This window comes from Agrilus planipennis, unplaced genomic scaffold (genome assembly GCF_000699045.2).
Source record: "Agrilus planipennis isolate EAB-ADULT unplaced genomic scaffold, Apla_2.0 scaffold103, whole genome shotgun sequence".
NCBI classification, from domain to species: Eukaryota; Metazoa; Arthropoda; class Insecta; order Coleoptera; family Buprestidae; genus Agrilus; species Agrilus planipennis.
Window position 1 is genome coordinate 826,667 of NW_020438959.1, and position 21,163 is coordinate 847,829.

Consider the following 21,163-nt stretch of genomic DNA (forward strand, 5'->3'; position numbering starts at 1 on the left):
AAAAAAACCGCATTAAAATCCGTTGCGTAGTTTTAAAGATCTAAGCACACACAGACAGCGGGGGAAATGCGTTGCATGATTTCGTTACATAGCAACTCGCATGAAACGAACTTACCCTACCGTGCGTAAAGAAGTTTCACTTCAAAAATATACAGTTATTGTTCTTTGTAATTGAAGTGAAGATTAGCGCTAATGAGATTGAGATTAACAATGAAAGTGTCCACCCTTTTTTCTTGATTATCTTTCCCCCTCCCTTGAGGATCGACTCAACAGAATATCTACTTCCACTATTCAATGCCTACTTTCCTTAGTAGTAAATTATTTATAAAACAACTCCACAAAATATTAAATTCAATGTTATAGTTTAATTTGTATACTGGCGTGTCTGTAGAAATTCGTACATGTAAGTGAAACTTCTGTTCTATACTTTTATTTTTTTTTTTTGACATATAATTTGTTTTGAATCATTGACATTTAAACGAGTTATCAAAAAAGCAAAGTGCTTTTTAATATTGTCGAAAACGCGAACTTTTTAGATCCGGAAACTCAGTTAAATTTTACATCTACTTAAACCGTTTAAATTGAAACGGAATGTTGTAGAACACGATACCAACATGACTAGCTCTTGCCTGAAAAAGACTATAATGGCACTTTCAATAATCTTTTTGATAATAACATCACCTCTCTCCATTTTGTTTTGTCTACGGGTAAATATTAATTAATTTATAACTAATTTTTATTTTTAATTATATCTCAAGTTTTTCTGTATTTTTAGGTTGTTCACGCATATCAAAAAGCAATTATATTACGTTTAGGTCAGTTAAAGTCTGAAACCCCTTTAAATGCGGGAATATGTTTTGTTTTGCCCTGCACTGATGACGTTTATATTGTCGATATGAGAACTGTTTCTTTTGAAGTGCCTCCTCAAGAAGTAGATATTTTTAAAAGGAGTGATTCTTGCACGGTCCATCATGTTTTTAATTTATAATTTATTACAAAATCAATTATTGTACACTCCTTTTTGAAATCTCAGTGCAAAAGTGTTCGTGGGCACGGGACGTCGATATTTCGTTTTTATAAAATTCCCCGCTTCCTCACAGTACGGTGGTAATTTTGCCAGAACTTTTTGGCTTTTGTTCGAAATCTGTATTTTCGTTGGTTCGATGATTATGGGTGCATTTTTGGTCATACTTAAGTTTGATAATTTTGATTGCCTGTAAGTATCGACGTTCTCCTTAACGGGTTTTTTGGCAGCTTGATTTCGCACTGTGGTCATAGCTCTATTGCAAATGTAACATCTGCTGTAGCCATACGGATCGGCGTTGATATAGTGTGGTTCAGATTTCTCATCGAAATTTATTAAATGAACACAATCGTGCTTGGGCATGTTTGTTATAAAGTCATTAACGGAATGTGTTTCGAAGAAGCAGTCGTTTCTAAATATTTGCAAGTCCTTCACGTTTTGATATCCGTGTGGGCAACTGCAACAGTAACGCGACCATTCGTCAATATCGTCTTCGCACTGTGGTTGTTTCTTTAAACGTTGCTGATCGCGAATTTCTGGACTAAGCGGCAGCGAGCTGAAGCCAAAGTTTTCGCATTTATTTGTAACCGGATTCTTCTTTTCAGACTTCGGAGGTTTCGGTTTTTTAACCGTCGCTTGCGGTTTGGAAATTTGTTTTGGTTTCTCCTTTTCTACGGGAGACTCGGGTTTGGTTTTATCTTTCCGCGATTTTGGTTTTTCTTTTTGTGGTTTTGGCTTATCTTCCTTCGGTTTTGGCTTATCTTCCTTCGGTTTTGGCTTATCTTCCTTCGGTTTTGGCTTATCTTCCTGCTGTTTTGGTTCTTCAATTCTATCGCAATCGGCAGGTTTTGGTTCTTCCATTCTACAGATATCCGCAGGTTTTGGTTCTTCCATTCTACAGATATCCGCAGGTTTTGGTTCTTCCATTCTACAGATATCCGCAGGTTTTGGTTCTTCAATTCTACAAAAATCCGCAGAAGTGCTTTTGTCTTTTTGACATTTGCAACATTTCGGACAGCACCGATTGTTGGTCTCGGTTGCAGCACACTTCCTTTCCACTTCTGCACATAAGGTTTGGATATTAGCATCATTCTTTTTCGAATCGGTATCACTGCCGTCATTTTGCTGCGGATATTTACACATACAGGGCTGCACAAGACTTTCGTCTTTGTTTCTCAAATCCACGTACTGTTCGTACGCCTGTCTAGCTCTGGTGTATTTGGAACAATCCCTTTGGGTATCCTCTGTTTCACGTAGAACTGCTTTACATGCTTCAGCTTTAAGTTTCCGCAAGAACAACGTTGAAGGTTCGTAATCTAACAGTTCCCTGGCTTTTTGTAACATGGTGGTGTTGTATAAAGAAATCTTTTCTATTGGTTGAAACATGAAGGATTCGTCTTCGTCTTCGTCTTGGTCAGGAAATGGGCAATTATCAGAGGTGTGATAATGCTGAGCTTTGTTAACGTTGAAATTTATTCGTGTAGGTACAGGGCGACTTGTGCAATAGCAATCTTTCCTCTGCCTGTATCTCGGTTGACATTTTCGCGATTTATTCGAACGGATTGTAATCCTTTTCTTTTGTCTTTGGCGATTATGATTTGATAGTAAACAACCGGATGCAACTACTGCAGAATCATTCTGTTTCTTCCAATCTCCCGAACTATAACACGTTAAACGATCTCGAGAACCCATAAAATTCAAAAAAATAGTGACACCTACACCACCTAATAAATACGTTTCATCTTGTTAGCATGCACGCGAAAGGAAAAAAAATTATGAAAAAGCAAAGGATTAACTATAAACAAGCTTCATTTTGACAAACAAATGTCGTTATTTCCACTCGAATGACATTTTGTGAGCCATTCCGTGGTAAAAAAAAAATACTATACAATATGCATACAGATAAGCAATTACTTTTCTAATGAATCAAAGATTGGAAACTACTTATCGACATCCTGTACACTAGTACCTACGGAGCCCTATGGGGTTGTCCATAAATAAAGCAGTAGATGGGTACTTAATGTAAAATTAATTAATTTTTGACTCCCGCCCTTCCAACATAGGACCTCAACCATGTTGAACCCCCTCCCCCCCAATTTGCGTTATATAATTTATGAACAGTCCCTTTCCAACATGAATTTACATGCATCTGCACTATATGGATTGTACTTAATTGTATTTTTAATCTTTTTCTACACTGATAATGGAACAAATCAAAAAACTGGTTAGTCTGCTCTACTTTTCTATTCAAAATTAAAGCAAAAAATTTATTACGTTAAACTATTTGTCTATTTTGTAAAGAAAACGAAGAGAGAGTGTGATGTTAACGGACATACCTGTACTCACTGTAATTAAGGAGGACCATACTCATTAACTATTTTAAGTTAATTAATTGATTTATGGTTATTTTTGAATAAAATTAGGAGGTACTATTAAAGTGAATGTTTTTAAATAAGAGATTGTAATTTAAAAATTGATGTATCATGAATTTACGCCTTTTTAATAAAAAGTACTCACGTTAAACACAAATAAAAACATAAGCACACTTATGTACAGTGTCGAGCTGTAGCTTTACTTATCTTATATACGAGGAGTATTTATAAGAAACATACAATATCACCTTCCAGTATTCAATGTTTATATTTTTCAAAATACCTAGGGAATCCCCGATTGTAATGCACAATTTTATTAAATAGTTTGACACAGCAATTTTCAATGAATAATACGATAATCTTTTAATATACAGAAAGAATCATGCTATAATTTAAATACACCATGTACATTTGATTAATATTTGCTGTCCTTATCGTTTTCGTGAACCAGTTTGTTTTTGTGGTTCTGAAGTTTTGATGGTGTTTTCTGTTGTTTAATTTTCGTTGGTCTTTCAGTTTTTTTAATTTATGAAAATGCTCCGTTAACACAAATTTATATTTTTCATTATCAATCAGGTTTATCAGTAATTGTATTGTGTAATACAGTTGGTAAAGGTAAGCTGAGTGTGTTATTTTCAGATGATGGTTATGTTTATCTTCAATATTTTTTAGGAAAATGCCTCTTTTACGCAAAAGACCCAGCAATATTAAGTATAGTGAAAAAGAACACGATAAAGAAATTGCAAAAGCAGCAATAAAATGGCATCTGAAAGGTGCCTCAAAAAAAGGTGATTCCAACAACGAACCAACATCATCTTCTGAAAGTGATAAGAATAAAGATGGAAATGTTAAAAAATCAGTGAATTTATCACTTGCTATCAATACCAGAAATGTGCCAGAAGTGGTGTTTTCTAGTGATGGCAGAAAATTCTTTCCATGCCATTTTTGTTGTAGAGCATTTGCCTTTAAGAAGCGTCAGGTGACCCACATGGATATTTGCCTGTTCAAGAATGATAAAAGAAGGATTGCTAAATCTAAAGGTGATGCAGCAGCTGTTACAAAACCTGATTTAGAGGAAACAAAAGAGAAAGATGAAAATGAAACTACTGACTTTGAATATGATGAAGATGAGGAAGAATTTTCTGGCAGTGTAACTGAGAACATCAGTGATGAAAAAGTCAATAATACACAGAGCAGACCAAAAAAGAAATTGACACTGCTGAGATTCAAAACCAAAGATGATATGAATTGTAATCTGATTTGTAACAATAAGGCTTCAGAACATTTTATTGTACAAACCTATTCTGAAGATGAACTTAATGAATGCGATCAAGGAACTGAAAATAAGTCAGATACAAATGTAGATGAATCTCAGTCGTCTGGTTCATCAAATGCAGGGAGTAGAAGTACTGAAATGCGTAAGCAATCTACCAGTGTTGGTGAGGAAAAGCTTAATAAACAATTAATTAAGCATACTAAAAAAGAATTTTCAAAAAAACCTTTTAAAATACATATTCCACAAGTACTTGAGAAATCCAAGAAAGTTAGACATAGAACATCTTTGATAAGACAATTTAGCAGACCTTCTGATATACCATCTTATTTTTTCCAATCAATTCAGTTGAGACATTCGAGGAAAGTTATACAAGACAAAACAAAAATTAAAGTCAGAAGGTTGACTCGTGGAGCACTGAGAAGAATTAAAAATCAAACTAAACTAAATTATGACAAATTAAACAAAAAACGGAGTAATAAACATGTGGTTGAAAGATTTCCAAGAAATGACCCATCTACTGCTGATGTAAAATCTGAAGAATCTGTAAAGGAGAATATAAATACAGAAGAAAATGACAAATTACGCAGAAGAATATTGGAATCTAATCTTGAATCTCCCTCTATTCAGAAGGTCACAAGTTCATTAGACACTTTAAGTTTGAATTCTCCAATAGAAGAAACACAAACTGACTCTCTAGATTATAAAAATACTATTACACCATCTTCAACTAATTCAGATAATAATGATAACGTGGTATTAACAGATCAAAATAAAGAAAAATCTCACAAAGAAATCGAAAAAGAATTTGCCAGTAAGTTAATTGAAAATTTTGAAAACATATCACAAAAAGAGATTGATTATGAAAATAGTTCACCATCTACATCAGGTTTACAAAAAACATCAAAAGTTATAGATGATAAACCAACCATTAATTTAAGGTCAAAAACAAATTATAACATTAACAAAGATGGTACAAAAGAGGTTCAACTACAGGCTTCGGTTGATAATAGCATTGAAAAAATTGTACGTACAAAAGATAAAATTACCAATAAAGGGGTTGAAAATAATGCTGAAAATGCGTCTCCAGTTGCATTGTCTACCAGAGCAAAAACAAATAATAAAAAGAACAATCCAAGTGTATCAACAAAGGTGAGCCAAAAGTTGCAAAAATTAAAACTTGTGAGAAGCAGCTCAAATCGTTTAAAGTTCAGAAAGGAACTTAACAAGTCAAAACAGAAAAAAGCTCAACAAGTACAGTTTCAAGAAAAGGTCTCTGATATCAAAAAGGAAAAGAAATCTGTTCCTATAGTTAAGAGGGTGTCTTTTGGCGAATCAACAATAATAAATGAGGAAAGAGGGAAGAATGTGACTCCAAAGAAATTTTTCAAAACTGTTAAGAGAAACAGTGCCACATGTAATTCTGGATTGGGAGTTTTAAAATCAAGACGCTTGAGAAGGACACAGCAGAAATTAAAAATAAACGCCAGACCAAAACAAATAAGAAAACGCAAGCTGTTGACTGTTAAAACTAAAGATATAATTTCAAGTAAAGTAAGAGAAAAATCGATAACCAGAAAATCAAAATATTTGAAGGCAAGACCAATAAAATCTAGGATTTCTAATTTGTCTAAGAAAGTTACTGGAAACTTACAAGCCCAACCATCTAATAATTCCTCGCAAAGAAGTACACCAGATAATCAAGGAGCAACAGCCAAACCCACAAAATCTATTCAGCAGGTCGAGAAGAAAATCAAACCCACTCCTCCAAAAAGACCTATAATAATAATAAAAACAGCCAGTCAAATAAATCGACTTTCTAAAGAAGAGGTTGACAGGCTGTTTAATTCACTAAAAGAAAATAAGGATACTAACAACGTAGGATCATCTTTGCAACAGCAGGATATTAACAATATTTCTCTTCCAAGTACTTCACGCGATACGAAATATTTTGATAAAATTCATAATGGTAAGAAGGTTTTAATGCAAACTGATCAAGTTGCTAGCTGCAGTTCGTTGAATTTACGAAGTAGCGGTAGTCTTCGTAGTTTTGGTAACTTGGCTAATCAAAAACCAAAGTCACAACAACAAATCCCAATGCAACCCTTCCAACAAGAGTCTGAATCTGAGACCCCTAAAATAACAGCGAGTGGAATACTTGAACGCCACAAGAAGGAAATGATGGAAAGAGAAAAAGCAAAACAGAATAATCCTCCCGTTAACGCATCTGTTTATGATTTTGACGAAACCGAAGACGAAATATTTGGTTTGCAGCAATCAACAAAGAAGAGAAAGTACAAAAAGCGATCCATTAGAAAAGACGGCTCTCCTGTGAGAAAACGTCAAAGGCGTCCTAGGGAAAACGCCTCAAAAGTAGTTCCAAACTTGAAAGAATTGGAACAAGACATTGCAGAAGTTTCAATAACTTCAAAAGCAGTAAACTTCCCCCTTCTTGAGTTTTCTTCCGTTATGCAACCTAAAGTTTGTCCCTTTCCGTATTGTAACCAGTTATTTAAAACGGAAGAAGAATTTATTGAACATAAGATTGTGAAACATCAGATTGGCAGAATACTGCTAGGACCTGATAAATTAGCCAAATATGACGAAGTGTACCAGAATTCTGACAGAAAAAAATGCCCCATTTGCTTTAGAGAAATAACAATCACAATGAATTGGAAGAGACACTTAAAAACACACAGTAAGGAGAGAGATTTCAGTTGTACCATATGTAAAAAGACCTTTTCAAGAGCAGATCATATGAAGAATCATGAAAAGCGCCACTTGGAAACCATAAAACAGGCATATGGAGTAAATGAAGCAGAAAACTCAAACAGTAATCCTGAACCTTAAGAATTTTTGACTTCCAATTAATTAGTTGGTTATTTGTGTATTTCATATTCTGTTTTATTAGGATTAGAGTGTTTGCAATGTTATATAAATAATTGTGTACTAATTTATCACAGGAAAATGTTATGCAAATTGTTAAAATTCAGTGCCTTGTAATTGTTCAATGACCAAAGTTACTAAATATTCTATAGAAACTGTTATCAGAATTTTTATGGGATGTTTATCTAAATTGCTACTGACCTAACTTCCAATTAATTAGTTGGTTATTTGTGTATTTCATATTCTGTTTTATTAGGATTAGAGTGTTTGCAATGTTATATAAATAATTGTGTACTAATTTATNTAAAATCCGTTGCGTAGTTTTAAAGATCTAAGCACACACAGACAGCGGGGGAAATGCGTTGCATGATTTCGTTACATAGCAACTCGCATGAAACGAACTTACCCTACCGTGCGTAAAGAAGTTTCACTTCAAAAATATACAGTTATTGTTCTTTGTAATTGAAGTGAAGATTAGCGCTAATGAGATTGAGATTAACAATGAAAGTGTCCACCCTTTTTTCTTGATTATCTTTCCCCCTCCCTTGAGGATCGACTCAACAGAATATCTACTTCCACTATTCAATGCCTACTTTCCTTAGTAGTAAATTATTTATAAAACAACTCCACAAAATATTAAATTCAATGTTATAGTTTAATTTGTATACTGGCGTGTCTGTAGAAATTCGTACATGTAAGTGAAACTTCTGTTCTATACTTTTATTTTTTTTTTTTGACATATAATTTGTTTTGAATCATTGACATTTAAACGAGTTATCAAAAAAGCAAAGTGCTTTTTAATATTGTCGAAAACGCGAACTTTTTAGATCCGGAAACTCAGTTAAATTTTACATCTACTTAAACCGTTTAAATTGAAACGGAATGTTGTAGAACACGATACCAACATGACTAGCTCTTGCCTGAAAAAGACTATAATGGCACTTTCAATAATCTTTTTGATAATAACATCACCTCTCTCCATTTTGTTTTGTCTACGGGTAAATATTAATTAATTTATAACTAATTTTTATTTTTAATTATATCTCAAGTTTTTCTGTATTTTTAGGTTGTTCACGCATATCAAAAAGCAATTATATTACGTTTAGGTCAGTTAAAGTCTGAAACCCCTTTAAATGCGGGAATATGTTTTGTTTTGCCCTGCACTGATGACGTTTATATTGTCGATATGAGAACTGTTTCTTTTGAAGTGCCTCCTCAAGAAGTAGATATTTTTAAAAGGAGTGATTCTTGCACGGTCCATCATGTTTTTAATTTACAGTAAAAGTTCCTTATTGACGGTTTCTTTATTCGCGGCTGGAAAAATTGCAACCCAGTTCCTGCATTCGCGGCTAAAAATTTCATTATTCGCGGTTGCAATCGGTAAATAGAAAAGAATTCGGTGTCATTTATTAAGGGGATTGACCGCAATAGACCGCTCGTGTCTAGTGTGAATTTTTCCGAAAACATGGGTTTCTATTCTAAACATTGTGATTAAATGCTGCGAGATAAATATCTAATTTTTTGTAGGGTAACAGACAAAGGTTCACACTAACTCAGCACGTTTTTAATTTTCAATAGTATGACCATTAAAAGCTTTTACAAGTGCTTACAGTTGATGCTTCTTGTAGGACACGTATTTTCAATAGAAATTAAAAAATTAAAAAATGACCTTCGACAAGCTTTAGAACAAAGCTTTATCTATATTACTACAAAATTTCAAACCTCTGTTCCAAATATTAAACTCATGATATCTAGAACCGATAAACATGTTTTTACTCTACGGCGCGTGTACTACTGAATTCCCTCAATGTATCAGCATCTATTGAGTATGTACTGTTGGTACGTGCCAAGGTAGCTTTTACAAAAGATATAACCGAGTAAATAGAAAAGGATCCGGTGTTATTTTGCAACTTATCGGCATCTTTTAAATACTGTTGGCACGTGCCGAGGCGAATTTTATGAACGATGTAACCAAGTGGACTAATTTCAAAATTCAAAACAAGAAAAAATCAATAAATTTTTTGAACTCTTGCCTAAAGTTGATTATAATGATTAATATTAATTGCGAATTTATCAATATGCTTCCATACTAATTATCATTCCATATCCCCGGTTTCTGTATTCGCGGCATATTTATGGAACGTGTACCCTGCGAAAAAAGAGCTTTTACTATATAGTATTGCATATTACTTTTGTGTATTTGTATAATTTTAATGGTGAATCACTACTGAAGGTACCTGCTCATTAAAGATCTAAGAACTTCAGTTGAATCTTTTGTTTTTTAATACAAATGTAGATTTTAAGTATCTAACATTTTATCCATCATTTAATTGTTGAAACACAAAAGATTTCTCATATAAAGAAGCAGATAATACATTCACTAACAACGAACTTAATAAACACCAAATGTATCATCAATTTATAGCAATGGCGAAAAAGTGTTGGCGAAATATGGATTTTTAGAACCAAATCATTTCTATTATCGAAGGTATTGTTAATACATGGTATATTATGGCGCTCACACTGTCATGTGTCTACAAGCATTCTTATCTAGTCAAAATATTTGCCAGTTATGGGCGGTACTTTTTATTTAAATAGATATTAAATAATTTTCCCCTATTTAATTCGTTTTCAATCAATTTTTCTTTACAAGTTTTCAACTTTTTAAAGTTTTAAAGTTAAATGAAATTCTATTAACTAAATTTCAATACCTTTCAGTTACAGATCCTCCGAGTTCATTAAATGGAATTTAACAGACGTTATCAAACTTAAACGAGGAATAAAACTCAAAGTAAAATAATACTTGAACTATGAAATTTTGAAGTCAAAGTTTAAATTTGGAGTGGGTTTGTAGTGACTTCTTATTAATTATGTCTAACTTCTAAATTAATAATCTAATAATATCAACGTCTTAATAAATAAATTAATTGTCTAAAATGAAATGAGATACTAATTCATCCGACTGCCATTCTAATAAATGGGTAGTGACCGATAAATAATTGAAACAACTAAATCATTGAATTCCACCAGATAATGACTGTGTTAGATGCAAAACTAAGACTAATATGAGTTGTATAACTGACTCTTTAAGTCTCTAAATGAACCATGAATCGTCTTTGCTGGCCTTCGCCCCCTCAATGCAGTACCACACTACCTGTGTGCGTGTGTGTGTATTGTCGTTGNTCTTCCTTCGGTTTTGGCTTATCTTCCTGCTGTTTTGGTTCTTCAATTCTATCGCAATCGGCAGGTTTTGGTTCTTCCATTCTACAGATATCCGCAGGTTTTGGTTCTTCCATTCTACAGATATCCGCAGGTTTTGGTTCTTCAATTCTACAAAAATCCGCAGAAGTGCTTTTGTCTTTTTGACATTTGCAACATTTCGGACAGCACCGATTGTTGGTCTCGGTTGCAGCACACTTCCTTTCCACTTCTGCACATAAGGTTTGGATATTAGCATCATTCTTTTTCGAATCGGTATCACTGCCGTCATTTTGCTGCGGATATTTACACATACAGGGCTGCACAAGACTTTCGTCTTTGTTTCTCAAATCCACGTACTGTTCGTACGCCTGTCTAGCTCTGGTGTATTTGGAACAATCCCTTTGGGTATCCTCTGTTTCACGTAGAACTGCTTTACATGCTTCAGCTTTAAGTTTCCGCAAGAACAACGTTGAAGGTTCGTAATCTAACAGTTCCCTGGCTTTTTGTAACATGGTGGTGTTGTATAAAGAAATCTTTTCTATTGGTTGAAACATGAAGGATTCGTCTTCGTCTTGGTCAGGAAATGGGCAATTATCAGAGGTGTGATAATGCTGAGCTTTGTTAACGTTGAAATTTATTCGTGTAGGTACAGGGCGACTTGTGCAATAGCAATCTTTCCTCTGCCTGTATCTCGGTTGACATTTTCGCGATTTATTCGAACGGATTGTAATCCTTTTCTTTTGTCTTTGGCGATTATGATTTGATAGTAAACAACCGGATGCAACTACTGCAGAATCATTCTGTTTCTTCCAATCTCCCGAACTATAACACGTTAAACGATCTCGAGAACCCATAAAATTCAAAAAAATAGTGACACCTACACCACCTAATAAATACGTTTCATCTTGTTAGCATGCACGCGAAAGGAAAAAAAATTATGAAAAAGCAAAGGATTAACTATAAACAAGCTTCATTTTGACAAACAAATGTCGTTATTTCCACTCGAATGACATTTTGTGAGCCATTCCGTGGTAAAAAAAAAATACTATACAATATGCATACAGATAAGCAATTACTTTTCTAATGAATCAAAGATTGGAAACTACTTATCGACATCCTGTACACTAGTACCTACGGAGCCCTATGGGGTTGTCCATAAATAAAGCAGTAGATGGGTACTTAATGTAAAATTAATTAATTTTTGACTCCCGCCCTTCCAACATAGGACCTCAACCATGTTGAACCCCCTCCCCCCCAATTTGCGTTATATAATTTATGAACAGTCCCTTTCCAACATGAATTTACATGCATCTGCACTATATGGATTGTACTTAATTGTATTTTTAATCTTTTTCTACACTGGAACAAATCAAAAAACTGGTTAGTCTGCTCTACTTTTCTATTCAAAATTAAAGCAAAAAATTTATTACGTTAAACTATTTGTCTATTTTGTAAAGAAAACGAAGAGAGAGTGTGATGTTAACGGACATACCTGTACTCACTGTAATTAAGGAGGACCATACTCATTAACTATTTTAAGTTAATTAATTGATTTATGGTTATTTTTGAATAAAATTAGGAGGTACTATTAAAGTGAATGTTTTTAAATAAGAGATTGTAATTTAAAAATTGATGTATCATGAATTTACGCCTTTTTAATAAAAAGTACTCACGTTAAACACAAATAAAAACATAAGCACACTTATGTACAGTGTCGAGCTGTAGCTTTACTTATCTTATATACGAGGAGTATTTATAAGAAACATACAATATCACCTTCCAGTATTCAATGTTTATATTTTTCAAAATACCTAGGGAATCCCCGATTGTAATGCACAATTTTATTAAATAGTTTGACACAGCAATTTTCAATGAATAATACGATAATCTTTTAATATACAGAAAGAATCATGCTATAATTTAAATACACCATGTACATTTGATTAATATTTGCTGTCCTTATCGTTTTCGTGAACCAGTTTGTTTTTGTGGTTCTGAAGTTTTGATGGTGTTTTCTGTTGTTTAATTTTCGTTGGTCTTTCAGTTTTTTTAATTTATGAAAATGCTCCGTTAACACAAATTTATATTTTTCATTATCAATCAGGTTTATCAGTAATTGTATTGTGTAATACAGTTGGTAAAGGTAAGCTGAGTGTGTTATTTTCAGATGATGGTTATGTTTATCTTCAATATTTTTTAGGAAAATGCCTCTTTTACGCAAAAGACCCAGCAATATTAAGTATAGTGAAAAAGAACACGATAAAGAAATTGCAAAAGCAGCAATAAAATGGCATCTGAAAGGTGCCTCAAAAAAAGGTGATTCCAACAACGAACCAACATCATCTTCTGAAAGTGATAAGAATAAAGATGGAAATGTTAAAAAATCAGTGAATTTATCACTTGCTATCAATACCAGAAATGTGCCAGAAGTGGTGTTTTCTAGTGATGGCAGAAAATTCTTTCCATGCCATTTTTGTTGTAGAGCATTTGCCTTTAAGAAGCGTCAGGTGACCCACATGGATATTTGCCTGTTCAAGAATGATAAAAGAAGGATTGCTAAATCTAAAGGTGATGCAGCAGCTGTTACAAAACCTGATTTAGAGGAAACAAAAGAGAAAGATGAAAATGAAACTACTGACTTTGAATATGATGAAGATGAGGAAGAATTTTCTGGCAGTGTAACTGAGAACATCAGTGATGAAAAAGTCAATAATACACAGAGCAGACCAAAAAAGAAATTGACACTGCTGAGATTCAAAACCAAAGATGATATGAATTGTAATCTGATTTGTAACAATAAGGCTTCAGAACATTTTATTGTACAAACCTATTCTGAAGATGAACTTGATGAATGCGATCAAGGAACTGAAAATAAGTCAGATACAAATGTAGATGAATCTCAGTCGTCTGGTTCATCAAATGCAGGGAGTAGAAGTACTGAAATGCGTAAGCAATCTACCAGTGTTGGTGAGGAAAAGCTTAATAAACAATTAATTAAGCATACTAAAAAAGAATTTTCAAAAAAACCTTTTAAAATACATATTCCACAAGTACTTGAGAAATCCAAGAAAGTTAGACATAGAACATCTTTGATAAGACAATTTAGCAGACCTTCTGATATACCATCTTATTTTTTCCAATCAATTCAGTTGAGACATTCGAGGAAAGTTATACAAGACAAAACAAAAATTAAAGTCAGAAGGTTGACTCGTGGAGCACTGAGAAGAATTAAAAATCAAACTAAACTAAATTATGACAAATTAAACAAAAAACGGAGTAATAAACATGTGGTTGAAAGATTTCCAAGAAATGACCCATCTACTGCTGATGTAAAATCTGAAGAATCTGTAAAGGAGAATATAAATACAGAAGAAAATGACAAATTACGCAGAAGAATATTGGAATCTAATCTTGAATCTCCCTCTATTCAGAAGGTCACAAGTTCATTAGACACTTTAAGTTTGAATTCTCCAATAGAAGAAACACAAACTGACTCTCTAGATTATAAAAATACTATTACACCATCTTCAACTAATTCAGATAATAATGATAACGTGGTATTAACAGATCAAAATAAAGAAAAATCTCACAAAGAAATCGAAAAAGAATTTGCCAGTAAGTTAATTGAAAATTTCGAAAACATATCACAAAAAGAGATTGATTATGAAAATAGTTCACCATCTACATCAGGTTTACAAAAAACATCAAAAGTTATAGATGATAAACCAACCATTAATTTAAGGTCAAAAACAAATTATAACATTAACAAAGATGGTACAAAAGAGGTTCAACTACAGGCTTCGGTTGATAATAGCATTGAAAAAATTGTACGTACAAAAGATAAAATTACCAATAAAGGGGTTGAAAATAATGCTGAAAATGCGTCTCCAGTTGCATTGTCTACCAGAGCAAAAACAAATAATAAAAAGAACAATCCAAGTGTATCAACAAAGGTGAGCCAAAAGTTGCAAAAATTAAAACTTGTGAGAAGCAGCTCAAATCGTTTAAAGTTCAGAAAGGAACTTAACAAGTCAAAACAGAAAAAAGCTCAACAAGTACAGTTTCAAGAAAAGGTCTCTGATATCAAAAAGGAAAAGAAATCTGTTCCTATAGTTAAGAGGGTGTCTTTTGGCGAATCAACAATAATAAATGAGGAAAGAGGGAAGAATGTGACTCCAAAGAAATTTTTCAAAACTGTTAAGAGAAACAGTGCCACATGTAATTCTGGATTGGGAGTTTTAAAATCAAGACGCTTGAGAAGGACACAGCAGAAATTAAAAATAAACGCCAGACCAAAACAAATAAGAAAACGCAAGCTGTTGACTGTTAAAACTAAAGATATAATTTCAAGTAAAGTAAGAGAAAAATCGATAACCAGAAAATCAAAATATTTGAAGGCAAGACCAATAAAATCTAGGATTTCTAATTTGTCTAAGAAAGTTACTGGAAACTTACAAGCCCAACCATCTAATAATTCCTCGCAAAGAAGTACACCAGATAATCAAGGAGCAACAGCCAAACCCACAAAATCTATTCAGCAGGTCGAGAAGAAAATCAAACCCACTCCTCCAAAAAGACCTATAATAATAATAAAAACAGCCAGTCAAATAAATCGACTTTCTAAAGAAGAGGTTGACAGGCTGTTTAATTCACTAAAAGAAAATAAGGATACTAACAACGTAGGATCATCTTTGCAACAGCAGGATATTAACAATATTTCTCTTCCAAGTACTTCACGCGATACGAAATATTTTGATAAAATTCATAATGGTAAGAAGGTTTTAATGCAAACTGATCAAGTTGCTAGCTGCAGTTCGTTGAATTTACGAAGTAGCGGTAGTCTTCGTAGTTTTGGTAACTTGGCTAATCAAAAACCAAAGTCACAACAACAAATCCCAATGCAACCCTTCCAACAAGAGTCTGAATCTGAGACCCCTAAAATAACAGCGAGTGGAATACTTGAACGCCACAAGAAGGAAATGATGGAAAGAGAAAAAGCAAAACAGAATAATCCTCCCGTTAACGCATCTGTTTATGATTTTGACGAAACCGAAGACGAAATATTTGGTTTGCAGCAATCAACAAAGAAGAGAAAGTACAAAAAGCGATCCATTAGAAAAGACGGCTCTCCTGTGAGAAAACGTCAAAGGCGTCCTAGGGAAAACGCCTCAAAAGTAGTTCCAAACTTGAAAGAATTGGAACAAGACATTGCAGAAGTTTCAATAACTTCAAAAGCAGTAAACTTCCCCCTTCTTGAGTTTTCTTCCGTTATGCAACCTAAAGTTTGTCCCTTTCCGTATTGTAACCAGTTATTTAAAACGGAAGAAGAATTTATTGAACATAAGATTGTGAAACATCAGATTGGCAGAATACTGCTAGGACCTGATAAATTAGCCAAATATGACGAAGTGTACCAGAATTCTGACAGAAAAAAATGCCCCATTTGCTTTAGAGAAATAACAATCACAATGAATTGGAAGAGACACTTAAAAACACACAGTAAGGAGAGAGATTTCAGTTGTACCATATGTAAAAAGACCTTTTCAAGAGCAGATCATATGAAGAATCATGAAAAGCGCCACTTGGAAACCATAAAACAGGCATATGGAGTAAATGAAGCAGAAAACTCAAACAGTAATCCTGAACCTTAAGAATTTTTGACTTCCAATTAATTAGTTGGTTATTTGTGTATTTCATATTCTGTTTTATTAGGATTAGAGTGTTTGCAATGTTATATAAATAATTGTGTACTAATTTATCACAGGAAAATGTTATGCAAATTGTTAAAATTCAGTGCCTTGTAATTGTTCAATGACCAAAGTTACTAAATATTCTATAGAAACTGTTATCAGAATTTTTATGGGATGTTTATCTAAATTGCTACTGACCTAACTTGCATGTTATTTTTATACTTATTCTTGGTAAAATATATAATAACGATATTTAGAGATGGTTGCTGTTATTACACTTCATAATTATGCTAGATGTAGTAAAAATTTAGTTTCATTTGCGTTACTTTTAAGTTAGAATGCATTATTTCAGTTTTGTATTTCATGTAGTATAATATATTTATTTTATTTTTTTATCATTTATTTTTGGCAATAATCATTTTAAACTTAACTTCATGTAATAAATTGTATCAAGTATACATTTAAAAGGTTCTTTCAATTGTATTGCGTTTTATGTGGTAAGAAATTGTTTGTAAAAGTAACATTATTGCAGTAATGAAGTTCTATCAATAAAAGTTTTATTTAAAACATAAAGTTCATTACTTTATTGACTTATAGTGTTTGAAAACGGGTGTTATGTTAGATTTCATTTTAAATTGGAAAGTAATATGTAAAAATTGTATGTTGGATTAGTATAAAACAAACGTTTTGCTTATGGCAGGATAGAAGCAGTAAATGGGGATGAACAATATTCTTACCATAATTAATGTTTCAGTAAACACTATGCGATATTTATTCACACAATGTAACATCTTTAGTCACAAAATTAACATGTCTGCTACTCAAAGCAGCAAGAACCGGAAACTGAGGGCGTTGGTTGTTTCAACAATGAGAATAACTGATAATTTAGAAATGGCGGAACAAAACTATGACAAAATTCAAAAGTACATAAACTGCATCAATTTTCATTTAAATGAAACGTTTGATTCGGTTTTCGAAAACGCATATAAACATTAGTATTTTTATATTAATTTTAGACGTCTAATTGTTGATTGTTTTAAATAAATTTTCAGGGAACAACTTAATAAAATAAAATGGCCGGCGTATAGTTTGCAAATAACAAATACATTGTAATATTATCTGTTAGACATAAACAGCACAGTTTAATAAATGTAAATTAATAGGTGTAGAAAACACTGAAACTCCTCATAAATTATATTATTAACGGCAAAGACTTATTGTAGTTGGCGAAATTTCATCATTAATATTAAATCCGTAATATAATTCATAAACGTTTTACGTTTCTGGACATTTGCAAAAATACAAACTATTGAAACTACCTAAGATAAGTTTGAAAATCCTACCTTAGAGAGCTTGTGGAATTTTATGTATTATACGTTGTGATATTCACCGTAACCGAACTTTTCTAAATTATAAGTGAATAACTGCTTAATTTGTTATGCGACTGATCATTTTATAATTAATTTAAAAAAATTAAACAAATTCACTGTTTTCGCCCGGTTTTCACAATACTACTTTTACGAGTGTCAAATACAGACTGCACGAGAGCATGCACATGCGTAGTAGCAAACATGAAGGCTACGAATTAAAACTTTTATTTATTTATATTGGAACCATACGCATAATAAATAATAACAAGATGCTTTAATTTTTTTACTTGTTAGTAACAATATTCTAACATATAGGAAGTATTTACTTAGTGGATTTGATTTTGTAAGAATATTTTAAAATATATGGTATTTTTGACTGAAAGGTGTAGTTGGCGCTATCTAGCGATCGTATTGAGAATTTAGAAAGCGGGTATTTTGAAATAGTTTATAGGTATAATGGAATCATAAAGAAAAAGGTTTTTAAAAATTTTACAGCTGTCCACTGCAAATAATTAACAGATGAAGGAGCTGTTGTATATAAATAAAAATTAGATCATTAATTTCATGAATAAACCTTCGTTAAACTTAAAAATCTAAGAAATTTATATTGCGTTGAGTTTAATGTGTTAGAACTGCATCTTGGGATAAAAAGAACTAATAACAGTAGTTTTATATAAATTAATGAATGTTAACATATTGTTAGAGTATCTAAATCAGTTTTAATACAAGTTAAAAGAAAGTTTCATTCACACTTAACTCTTATAAATACAAATGGAACCATTGCGTTACGTTCCGTATGTAACAAAAAATATACAGGGTGTTAAATATAAACCGTTCATTAGATGTTTATAGTGAAATAAAAGGTAGAAGCCTAGAGGATTATAAAAAAATTAACTAGCTTTAGTAGGGGTACATCATTCTTATAAAAGTACCTACAACCCTTAAATTTAACAAAGTAATTAAGAAAACAATGAAAACTGGATCATTTCATTTAAAATGGCGACTTAATGGCACACTTCCGGCCTCTGGAAGAAGCTGAAATGCTACTTTCGAACATATTTTCATTAATTAGGTATATCCCGTTGACTTATATTAGAAATACCTATACCAAGTCAATATCTGTTTTATATCGACTTTAACAAAATATCTAACTTATACCGGGTGAATGCTATTAAGAGGAGATTGACTGACTTCATTATTTTACTATATCAGCTTATTTTATGATTGTTCTTAGGCTAGAAAGCTTTCTTAATATAGTATTATTAATTAATGTATAGTTAGTTAAGAGAAATTGGTTTAAAAAGTAAGCTTTTGGTTTCACTTTCAGTAGCAATAACTGTGTTTGCGCCTTGAACTATTAAAAAAGATTCGCCGTCCACATATTAATTCGATAATAATAAATGATCACCTTATTTTACTTTTTATTGCTTCATAGAATGCGTTTGAACATCATCAGTATTCGAAATAAGTAGACGATGTGCCACAGCCTACTGGACATAGTCACTTACGTGAACACTTGCTATATCGACCACCGAAGGTGTTTCTGTTTTACTAATTGTTTTTGACCTCAGATATACTGTTTTACAATGCAATGGTAGTGAATAAAAAATAAAAGAGGGGATGGTTTATAACGATAGTCCGAAAACTTCAGAAAATTTTGACTACTGTTTTAGTTGCAAGTGATAAAATGTCTTAAAAGTTTCAAGGGTTAGTCAAGTGTAAAGTAAAAAATGTTTTTGCAGTCTGTTAAGTTTTTGTTATTAATAGTAACATGCGTAAGTGTTTAAATAGACATAATATGATTAGTAAAATACCTAATTAAGAAACAGAATATGCGTTTTAAGAAAGTGAAGTTCCTTTCAAATAAGTAATTAACAGTATAATTCCTATATACACATATCATCGGTTTTGTATTCCAATATTTCTTTTATTTAAAAATGTTTTTGCAACATGTAGGCTTTTTGATTGGGAATAAAAACTTAATAAGTAATACTACTAATATTTAGCTAATTACACGTTTTGGGAAGGAGGGACACCCTGTATATAATTCATTTTTTATTTGATTTATTGTATGTATATACATATTGGTTTTGTATTTTATTTATTGTTGTTTGTTTCAATTGTAGGGTGTACAAGTATGTCATCCAATTCCCATTTTCTCGAATCAAGGTTTAACAACCCTTTTAACTAGAGCTTCAACTCCCCCCCAAACCAGTAACATCCTTGATCTTAGAGGCAGTAAAATTAATAAATTTGAAAACCAAGAGGGAGATAGTCTTAACAATACAAGCATAGACAGTGAACCGGAGGAACCCGATAACGAAGTAGTTCCTTCGTTATTAAATAAAAAAATTAATAAAATACTTCAAAAAATTCAGTTGATAACAAGTCTCTCCAATGGATTCCTCCAGGGGTCGAAAGGAGAAAATGATGGAGATATGAATTATGAAAACACCGATGATAATGATGATAATGATAACAAGCCCGATACTACAATTTTTACTGGTGGTAACAACACAACTACCACTTCTAGTTTCAATGAAAATTTAAAAGAAACAACCAGTAATAACGACGAATCATTCAGAATTGTATTTGACACAGATGTTAAAAGACGAACTGAAGATAAATATGATAAGCTAGAAGAATTTGATGAGATGAAACCAACAGAAGTAACTAAGTCCAAATCCCGCTCAGAAAGTCCTAGTGGTCAATTTTTACCTTTGACTTTAATTGCATCTGTAATGCAGACGTTGGGAAGTATTATGGGACACGCATATAGATCTCTTATTTACTTCAGTCAACAAAATAGAGATAATCATTAAGTTATATAATGTATACAGCATGTTTTGTTTTAATAATAGAGAAAATAAAATAATTGTTACAGACATTCAAATCAAGTAACTTGTTTCATTTGCATTTGTTTTGTAAGTCTAAAATATACCTAAGTTTTCTAAACCACGATGATACCAAAATATGTAAACTAATCATGGATTTAATAATTATCTTACTTTCATTGTGAATTGTAAGTTTGTTAGGTACCAATATTAAAAATATATGCACTATTGGCTTAAGTGAAATAATTCCATAACATTTTAAGAATATAAATTTTCACTAATAATAAAGGACTGTATGTTGTACTCTTTTTGTAGTTAAAACCACAATGAGTAAGTGAAATAATTATTTCCAGCAATCAAACATTAATTAATTTCAATATGGCGGAGGAGATACACATAGGCATTACATTAGAAAAAAGAAACAAAAACAACTTTTATAATATAGGTACACAGTCAAAAAAGTAAAAAGTAAAATAATATTGGTACCTTTAAGTTTTGGTTCCTATTTGTATA

At 32.2% G+C, this 21,163-nt stretch overlaps 4 protein-coding genes across 11 annotated transcripts in view; 3 read left to right on the forward strand and 1 right to left on the reverse strand.

Annotated features, from left to right (window-relative positions):
- The window catches only part of LOC108736738, a 20,433-nt gene extending 8,098 nt beyond the window's left edge, over positions 1-12,335 (reverse strand). Inside the window, exons 1-2 of one of the 7 annotated variants that reach the window (XM_025975113.1) lie at positions 12,249-12,325; positions 11,290-12,115 (exon numbers count right to left, since the gene is read on the reverse strand). In XM_025975113.1, coding sequence (XP_025830898.1) covers positions 11,290-11,610 — 321 coding nt within the window. In that variant the 5' untranslated portion in view covers positions 11,611-12,115; positions 12,249-12,325. Of the gene's footprint in view, positions 1-979; positions 1,832-2,389; positions 3,448-10,743 lie in introns of those variants that run through there. The other 6 variants (XM_025975111.1, XM_025975115.1, XM_025975114.1 and 3 more) reach the window with 6 other exon arrangements.
- Positions 3,830-7,851, forward strand: LOC108736761 (uncharacterized protein DDB_G0284459-like). 2 transcript variants are annotated; one of them, XM_025975108.1, is made up of 3 exons: positions 3,830-4,011; positions 4,069-7,547; positions 7,779-7,851. In XM_025975108.1, exon 2 carries the CDS (start codon positions 4,073-4,075, stop codon positions 7,517-7,519), a length of 3,447 nt encoding a protein of 1,148 aa, XP_025830893.1. In that variant the 5' UTR covers positions 3,830-4,011; positions 4,069-4,072; the 3' UTR covers positions 7,520-7,547; positions 7,779-7,851. The 2 variants fall into 2 exon arrangements, with proteins under 2 accessions (XP_025830893.1, XP_018324824.1); XM_018469322.2 differs by lacking the exon at positions 7,779-7,851 and having other exon boundaries at positions 4,069-7,756.
- A 383-nt stretch (positions 12,336-12,718) lies between the features above and the next one.
- LOC112904622 (uncharacterized protein DDB_G0284459-like) lies at positions 12,719-16,704 on the forward strand. The gene is made up of 2 exons (XM_025975109.1): positions 12,719-12,899; positions 12,957-16,704. The coding sequence occupies exon 2, from the start codon at positions 12,961-12,963 to the stop codon at positions 16,405-16,407; it is 3,447 nt and encodes a 1,148-aa protein (XP_025830894.1). The 5' UTR covers positions 12,719-12,899; positions 12,957-12,960; the 3' UTR covers positions 16,408-16,704.
- A 2,656-nt stretch (positions 16,705-19,360) lies between these two features.
- On the forward strand, positions 19,361-20,800 carry LOC108736740 (putative transcriptional regulator cudA). Its single transcript, XM_018469291.1, has 2 exons — positions 19,361-19,591; positions 19,943-20,800. Exons 1-2 carry the CDS (start codon positions 19,547-19,549, stop codon positions 20,636-20,638), a joined length of 741 nt encoding a protein of 246 aa, XP_018324793.1. The 5' UTR covers positions 19,361-19,546; the 3' UTR covers positions 20,639-20,800.
- The last annotated feature ends 363 nt before the right edge of the window (positions 20,801-21,163 follow it).

Bases quoted from the DNA above. Each gene is read 5' to 3' on its own strand.
- LOC108736761 (XM_025975108.1), top strand. From the start codon at position 4,073: ATGCCTCTTTTACGCAAAAGACCCAGCAATATTAAGTATAGTGAAAAA.
- LOC112904622 (XM_025975109.1), top strand. From the start codon at position 12,961: ATGCCTCTTTTACGCAAAAGACCCAGCAATATTAAGTATAGTGAAAAA.
- LOC108736740 (XM_018469291.1), top strand. From the start codon at position 19,547: ATGTTTTTGCAGTCTGTTAAGTTTTTGTTATTAATAGTAACATGC. The intron at 19,592-19,942 runs GTAAGTGTTTAA...TTTCAATTGTAG, and splicing joins TGTTATTAATAGTAACATGC to GGTGTACAAGTATGTCATCC.